Below are 9,320 nucleotides of genomic sequence, written 5' to 3'. Positions count from 1 at the left end.
TCATGCGGATTTGGGGCATTTATTTGGTTGTTCTATTTGATCATTTGTCCAACTTTACAGGAAAAAGTTTGCTCATGGGATTCCAATTTATAAAAAATCGTGGATCTTTGTGACCGTTGTGACCATAACAATAATAAGGAATTTGTTTTGTGTCTTATGCGGGTAATGTAATGTATTTCTGCTATATGTTTCTTAGAATATAACACTTTAGGACATGCATGCCATTTGATTTAAAATTTCATGAATCATTTATTTCAGCACTATTGTCAATTTCTGAGAGCGTTTAGAGATCTTGTAACTAAATAAATATTAAACTGTTACATTCGGCATTCATTAGGTCAAACTTCTTATACAATTAGAGCTTCATCTTGTACCTTTATTGGTGGGGTGATTCTGAATCATCATTCAGTTACATACAGTAGGTTTTTACGACTCTAAGTTTTAGTTCTAAGAAAGATGAAAGAGCAAGAACCTAATTTTGTTTTATGAAATTTGAGAAATAATTCATTTTTAGTACACAAACTAGAAATTGTGAATGATTTTCAATAGTGTGAATATAATCCAAAATGGTCATAAAAGTTATATGTCAAGTTCAAACGTGTTGACTTCAGAATGGATCCCCTAATTGACCCTGCTGATGTGCCAGTATTCTCGAAAGTGCTAATCTGTCAATAGTCTAAATGTATCACAATTATATAATCTAAAATGTCTTTGAAAAGCAATGCATTTGAATCCTATACTCATATGCTTTCATAGCTCATTAATCGTAATAGACCTTAACGAAAGTCAACAAGTTTATAACAAATTTACATTTTTTCAGGTTATATTCAATGAAATAAATATTATTAATCAAATTTCCTGAATCCATTTGTGGCTTGCGTTTACAGTTTGTTCAGATATGATTTACGAGAAATAAATGCACACTCACTTTTTGACTAATATGTCACTTGCAAATATTCTTGGGTCATTCAGCGACATTCTGGATTATATCATTGCGTTATATCAAGACATTCATGACTATTGCAATTATTCGTTTAGAACATTCTATATTAGTTGAAATCCCATAAGACATATAGCATTATTTGGAGTTTAATTCACAAGACTGTAGTTTCTATTGACGTATAATCTATATTTTTATAAGATGAAAAAGAAGAAATAGTAGTATAAAAACCACAATGGTCTATTAAACTTACAAAAATTATATTGACGTTTCATCTATATTATTTCCTGATTTTACTAAAACTTTCGTTTTATTTTTTTTTTGTCGTACATATTTAGAGACCAAGGGAAGTAACGAGGCACAGCCACTTTTACAATTTTGGACAGAAAACAGCATCTATTCATAGTCCACCAAGAACGATGACACCCACGATTCAGTAAGTTCCCGTATGATTACGAATGATCCATTCTTATGCCCTGGATTTTTTGTAGTCAGAAAGGAAATCGGCATCACAAAATCGAATGAATGTCTCTTCAGATATTCGTACTTTTCAGGCGGAGGCCTTGATAGGAATGCACCCATCCTACAATTAGTAATTGTGTATTGATACGTTCCGGAAACAGGTACTTGGAGACGAGTATAAAGCTTGAGATCGTTGATGTATGTTGTACCGTTTTGGATGCTCTGATTCCTTGAAATTAAGAATTCATTAGGACCTAAAGCTTCTCTAAACTTCCCATAGGCCATGTATGCTGGTTTAGGTCGATAGAAATCTGCAAAAAAAAATGTCTTAAATATAATGTGTACGAAAACATCAGACAGAAAATAAAGAATCAACTTTTTTTAAGGCACAAGACAAGGTAACTTTCAGCCAAAAAAACTGGTTAATATTAGATGTGTCAAACGATTATTATGATAATACGAACACTATGTCATGTATCGCATTTGATTCGTTCTTCATTTCCTGTACGTGCTAAATTTAAATCACTTCGTCGGGAGCAAAAGCACTGACCTTACCTGTAAATGCCATAGTTAGCTGAATTCTGCCTGGACACATGTAGTAAATTGTACAGTAATCATAATATTGCACGGCCAATAACTCGTAGATTATTCTCTATTTATTTCAACTTAACTTTTCATAAATTCATTCATTAACACTTTGGTAGATTTTGGAAGAGAAAATCTCCATGTATTTTATGTTAAGATATTTTAATATTACGAGTCCATGCAAAGACAGCTTCAATTCAATACATAAGTGCAATATACAAATAAAATGAAAAATATCTAAGCATTGGAACATAGTAAAATACATGTAAATACAAGTTGCAAAAATGTATAATTGTGCTCGAAGATACAAATAATATACAATATTTGAAATCTGATTTCATCGTCTTTCCAAGAAAACCTAGCACACCGTTGTTCAACTGGATTTAATTACTCAGATTATAATTTCAAGTTCTTAATCCTGCTGTGAAGCACAAATTCCACAGCTTCACACACCATTATACATTGGTGGTGCATTCTGAAGAGATAGATCCACATATAGATACACTAGCACTTTATATATATATATATATATATATATATATATATATATATATATATATATATATATATATATATATATATATATATATCGATATATAGTTAGACAGACAGGCAGAAAGATAGATATATAACTGTGTATAGAGGAATATATAAACATATACATACATACATATATATATATATATATATATATATATATATATATATATATATATATCTGTGTGCATGTGTGTATGTATTCATATATAGAGAGTTAGTCGAAGAGAAAGAGTGATAGACAGAGACAGATATATATATATATATATATATATATATATATATATATAGGCAGACGTACATATATACCGACATTACAGACAGACAGACGAACAGACACACACACACACACACACACATATATATATATATATATATATATATATATATATATATATATATATATATATATATATATATATATATATAGAGAGAGAGAGAGAGAGAGATAGATAGATAAATAGATAGATGGGTAGATACATAAATATGTAGATAGATTATTAGATACACGGATAGATAGAAAGATAGATAGATATACATATAGATATATACATAGACATAGAAAGGTAGGTAGGTGGGTATATATATATATGTCTCTCTCTGTGTATATATATATATATATATATATATATATATATATATATATATATATAGAGAGAGAGAGAGAGAGAGAGAGAGAGAGAGATATTGACAGATATATATATATATATATATATATATATATATATATATATATATATATATATATACACACACACAGAGATTTATAGATACACAAATAGGCAGATTGACAGACATACGGACATATATATATATATATATATATAGAGAGAGAGAGAGAGAGAGAGAGAGAGAGAGAGAGAGAGAGAGAGAGAGTGAGAGACAGACAGACAGACAGAAGGAGATAGATTTGTTGGATGCTGATCTAAGGTTTTGTGGAACATATTCAGAGCGACTCAGCCACTTCCATCTGGTTGTCTTGATAAGGATAGATAACGAAAAATGTTTGAATCGTATCAACGCAGTCTTTAAGTAATGTTTAATTAATAATATAAAAGCTTGACGTTGGGATAATTAAAATGTATTATTGTATGTAAACAGATTGAGGAAAAAAGTGTTTAGACCTCCTCAGTTAGTTATGTTGCATGTGATCTGGACTGAGGAGTATTTATTACATTCATTTTAAATTTAGCATGATATCCAAAGCTACACTTATGCATTCAAACAAGCATTACATATACCGTTATCTGCGGAAGGTAAAACCAGCGAGACCAGCCAAGTAAACTCATTGCGTCCTACCGGGCAGGAGGACGGAAATTCCCAACATTACTTGGGCTGGTATTTTTACCCAAATAATAATCATCACAGGTCGCATCAAACAAATTTGTTTCTCTCCATCATGATTGCTATTTTCCCAATTTTATTATTTCTGTGAGTTTGCTAACGGCGATATTCCTGGCTTTTCAAGCTGTAAGGTTGCCAAATAGTTTCAAACCAAGTGTTGGCTATGTCAAATTATTAAACTTTAGTGTGATTTGTTATGATAAGATCATTAGTACCCTTGTTCTTTTAAATTAGTAATAATTGAAATGATTTTCCCCTCACGTAAATTAAATTTACTGAATATTCACTTGTTAGTCATGTGATCAATGAACATATTAAATTGTGGATGAGCATTCAGGAAATGGAGTATTTGAACTTAGGATGGAGGAACTTTGAGGTGAAAAACATGCTGTACTAGAATTAATACAATATGCGTTGACTAGATTCAAATTAACATCGTTCACGTCCTTTTTGAAACTTCCATGGACTTAATGGTATACGCATACATATTTCTGACACATTATACGGTCGGCTCAAAATATATTTTCTCAACTGATTTATAGTTTGAAGTTGAAATTACGGGCCACACTTCAGTAAGCACTGTTACACAAAGTTTCTTTATTTATCATATGCGTTTTTTGGTACCTTCAATATGTTTAAATGCCAAGAACTTCGCACTGAATTCAGTGTAATAAGGATGTCATAAGATTGAAGAAGTATACATTTAGAAGCATGTAGAGGTTTCATTGAAATGATTACCAGTCAAATGGCAGTATATCGCATCAATGTGCAGTCTGATTCGCGAAAGAAACGGGGATCGAGATGCTTTCATAATAACTTCTGTTACAATAAAAGACTCTACAATGTTGGCGCCGATGAAATAAAGTCTAGTTTTTTATGTTTTTAAATTAACAGCATATTATTATCTACAAAGAAAGATGTAGTGGTATGTGATACATATATTTGCTGCTGTTGAACCGCAGAATAAATAAATTTAACTGCTTTATAACGTTAAACCTTCTGCTTGATCATATTCCATTATGATATCATCTCTAACAGTATTTAAATTTCTGCAAAGTCCTGCAAATTTCTGTATATTCCTAAAGCGCAATTTATAAGCTATATATCATACACGCCAGTCCCAAATTACTTATATGATCAAGCAAAGTATGGTTATATGTAAAGAGTATAAATTGGATTCAGAATAGGCATAAACATCTCTCTGATAGGCTAGGTTTAATGAGATAACTATACATAAACGGAATTATTTAAAATATTTAGTTATCATACAGAAGTGTAACTTTAGTTATATTGGTCCCACAATGTGTTTCCTGGTGGAAAATAAAATACTAGATACATCTCAAAATATACTGTTATTTGAATAGTGTTATCTGAACACCATGACAACGCACAAACTATCAGAAGAACATACAAATCACAAATGATTTCAAACTATATTCCCAAATTATCTGAAATCGTTTGAGACAATTAAGTTCATGTCATGAATCACTACTCAGATGTGGAGTAAGAAGTCAAAATTGTGAAATGTTTTGTACACACACACACATATGTGTGTGTGTGTGTGTGTGTGTGTGTGTGTGTGTGTAAATGCATATGTAATGTATATATATCCCATAAATATGAAAAGAAGTCAAATATTGATCAACAAACCCTTCTCGAGTTCCTGCATCGTTTTGTCCCACGTATCCATCATCTGATTCAAGACTTGATAGATCATGTCGAAAGAATTCGCATATGCACTGGCGTCACCATGGACCAAACCATAAATGTAGGGCAGGACGACAAAGATAAGATGAGCGAAGTCCATGGCCTGTACTCAAGTAAATGTCTTTCTAAAGGCAAGAAGAAAAATATGATTGTCGTCGACAGCTTTCTCTTTATATTTCAATTTGTATCCAATCATATTATCCCGCATTAGCACCGCCTCTCGTCGCACGCAACGACGAATTAGAACACCTAAAATCGATATCCCATGCATATACTTATTTCACGCTTCAATGACAGCGTTTCGCTAACAAAACAAATCGAGGCTACCGTTTAGTTTTGCAAACACGTACAACAGGCAATCACCTACCAGGTTTGTTAAATATTAAGATACATTATTTAAAATCGCGATATTTTTCTGTCTCTGTCATATAATGCTTTGTAGATTAATCAACAAAGGATAATTAGCATCATACGTTGTGCAGATATAAACATATTTTTCAAACATGTCGATGAAAATATCCGCTGCAAAATAAGTTCACAGCAGCAGGGAAGTTCTACAGACCCCCTGGCACAGACCAAAATAACCCTCCCAAACAAACTTTCTCCGTAGAAGCCTCAGATTTCAAAAATAACGCCTCCTACGCAAAATAATCCGCAAAATTTCAACCCAAAGTGCATTTTCAGGCATAAAAAAAACAGCATTTTTTTGGGGGGGGTATTGTAAAATTTATTTGCCGTAATTGAATTTGGGTTGCGGATGCTAATTTTATTTCACATTAAAACAATATCATTGAAAATAAGATGAGTCGGAAAACTAGCACAGTCGGAGAGCCTCATTCGGCTAGATTAGTGCGAGAAGAATTAGCGGCAGTAAGGAAACTTATTCCGACAAAACGATTATTTAAGAAAAAAGTTCGTGAGTACGATGATGAGCAACATCATATTGGTGAAGTATCGTCAAAGTGGTTGAGTCCAGTTACTGGAGTGATCGAACAAGCTGCATATGGCAAACAAAAGAAAGATAAGGAACTTAGAGATCTTGGGTTTATTCCTATGATGAAAGATATCGAGCAACACACTCGAGTTGTTCCTGGCCAGCTTGATCAAATTCATCAAGAACAAACACAAGTACGTCAAGCACAAGCACAGAAACAAGAAGAAGAACAAGAAGAAAGATTAAGGATCCCAGGCTCCAGTAAATTTACCGATGATACTATCGCAGAAATAAAATCAATGAAACCGGATGAGGTTGTGAAATTTACTGTAGAAAATTATAGGAAAGATAAACGAACAAAATTGATGAAACCTAATACTGCCGAAAAAGTAACATTTACGCAATGGACCAAGTGGATATACTATATCCACAATGATGTCACAACGGTTAAAAACGATCCAGAATATTCTAATTTTTTAGTTGATGTGAATCTTTATAAAAAATCTTCATCCAGCAAAACTGAACCAGAGGAATTTGAATATGAATATCCAAGGGCAATACAAAAAATAATAACAACAAATTATTTTACCGACGATGCTCTTGAACAATTTAGTGACGAAGATAAATTAATTCAAATAGCTAGATTCGGTTTTATGAAACCAGAAAAATATTTGAATCCACAACATCAGCATTTAAGATTGACAAAAAGCCAGTGGATTCCTACGGTGTATTTTGCTTCTGTGGAGAAGCCGGTTGACATAAGCGATCCTGATTATAAAAATTTTATAGAAAAGATAAATCGATTAGATCGAGAAGAAAAAATATTACCTGAGAAACAAAAAACAGGATATGGATATTCAGTTTGCCCCGACAGTGTTGTTAACGACGTATCTCGCCTCGAAGTATTAATCGGAGGAAAGCGAGCCGGAAATAACTCTCACGAAATAATCAACGAAGCATCAGATATTTGTCAGCGATTATTCCGTGGTGGCGTGATTGATTCTCATGTTTATAAAGAACTTGTTGATGAGCTTATCGATTAAAACAACACAATTGAAATAATGATTATTCACAAACATCAACGCAGACCAGCACCGGTCCGCGTAGTTAACTCTCGATTGCCAGTATATAAATATGTTCACGGCAACGGACTTGGCGATATCATTGGAAGTCTTGTCACGCGAGTAGCACCTAAAATTGGTCCTGTGATCAAACAACTAGGATTAAAAGCAATAGGAAAGATTGGTGAAACCGCTGTTTCTGGTATTGGCAATTTAGCTAGTAAAGGATTCAACGCTGTCAAAAGTAAAATATTAAATTTAATACGTAAAAAAAGACCAGTCAGATTACCTATCACTAGAGAGATGCCGCCAGAAATTAGCAAAACCATAAATGAAGCAGCAAATAAGAAAATAAACGATCTGGCGCAGGAAGTTGCTAAGACAAATATAGCACATGAAATTGCAAACACAAATCTAGCTCATGAGATTGCAAACACAAATCTGGCGCATGAGATTGCAAATACAAATCTTGGAAATACAAGTTTTATTTCAGGAGATGGTCTTCGTTTTAGACGATATCATTAGTAATAATGTTTTCACAAGTGTCAAATGAAGTGTTTGACATGGACGAGTCTGTGGGTAGAGACACATCCGTGCGAGATTTTCAGTATTTCTCGTACGAGGTAGTTGAACCAAATGCACCTAACCGCAAGGAAATTCAAGTTCACGACACAACAAGATATTTTCTTCCGTCTGAGGCGTATATCGAGGTTGTTGGGATACTTAATAAAACCGATAATACCAACTACGGAGCGGATTTTAACGTTGGATTTGTCAATAACGGTATCATGGCATTATTCAAGAGTGCCACTTACATGATTGATGGAAGAGAGATTGAATCAATCACTGACAATGTTGATGTAGCAACAACGATTATAGGCCTAGCAAGATACTCGGATGATTTTACCAGATCAGCTGGTCCTAGTATGATGTTTGCTAAGGATAATTCTAATGCACCTATATTCAAACCGTTTGTTGTTAGACGACCGAATAATAACGCCGGCAATGCTGCTGTTGATGTTGAAAATATGATAATTAATCAAACTGAAAATTATAATCTTGGATTTGCTACGCGAAAAAAAATGTTAGTCGGACCGGAGAATAATTTCTCTTGTGCAATTCCGTTGTCTCACATTTTTGGATTTTGCCGGCATTTCAGGAAAGTTATTTATGGAGCAAAGCATACAATTTCCTTTATTCGAGATGCCGCGGGTAATGATAGAGCCATTTGGCGAGAGGCGGGTGATGCTGGTAAGGTAACATTAAATAAAATTACTTTGTGGATGCCAGCAGTAACACCATCAATTCGCGAAGAAGAAAAATTATTATCATTCATGAATCAAGGAGGAAAATCCATTATGTCCTGGTTAACAACAACAACCGACTCCTCCGATGTTAATATGAACGGAATATACACTTGGCGAATTGCGTCACAGCAAGGTGTTTCAGCGCCCAGGCATATCTTCATTGTTCTTCAAAATGCAAATAGATACGATCAAACTCACAGTCACATGATATTTGATCAATTTGGGGCAACAAACGTATCATTAAGAATAAACGGTCAACAAGAACCATCCGAAGAAATAGCTATCAATTTTGAAAATTATTCCACTGCGCGCGCGTATCATCGATTATTAAGTTATATGGGTCGCGATCAAAATATTGATACCGGATTGCAAATATCACAACTAGATTTTAATACTCTCTATCCCATCTATTACTTTTCCCTGGAACATCTTGATTTGGTAAA

At 33.4% G+C, this 9,320-nt stretch overlaps 1 protein-coding gene across 1 annotated transcript; it reads right to left on the bottom strand.

The window, feature by feature from the left end:
- Positions 1-1,183: 1,183 nt before the first annotated feature.
- LOC149777876 (uncharacterized) lies at positions 1,184-5,661 on the bottom strand. The gene is made up of 2 exons (XM_089938278.1): positions 5,519-5,661; positions 1,184-1,713 (listed from the first exon to the last, which is right to left on the bottom strand). The coding sequence occupies exons 1-2, from the start codon at positions 5,583-5,585 to the stop codon at positions 1,337-1,339; spliced, it is 444 nt and encodes a 147-aa protein (XP_089794404.1). The 5' UTR covers positions 5,586-5,661; the 3' UTR covers positions 1,184-1,336.
- Positions 5,662-9,320: the final 3,659 nt, after the last annotated feature.

This window comes from Sinohyriopsis cumingii, chromosome 17, assembly GCF_028554795.1.
Source record: "Sinohyriopsis cumingii isolate HCF-2022 chromosome 17, ASM2855479v2, whole genome shotgun sequence".
Classification (NCBI taxonomy): domain Eukaryota; kingdom Metazoa; phylum Mollusca; class Bivalvia; order Unionida; family Unionidae; genus Sinohyriopsis; species Sinohyriopsis cumingii.
The sequence above is the reverse complement of the archived record's forward strand: the minus strand, read 5'-3'. Positions and strand labels throughout refer to the sequence as shown.

Bases quoted from the DNA above. Each gene is read 5' to 3' on its own strand.
- LOC149777876 (XM_089938278.1), bottom strand. From the start codon at position 5,585: ATGATCTATCAAGTCTTGAATCAGATGATGGATACGTGGGACAAAACG. The intron at 1,714-5,518 runs GTTTGTTGATCA...TTTTTTTTGCAG, and splicing joins GATGCAGGAACTCGAGAAGG to ATTTCTATCGACCTAAACCA.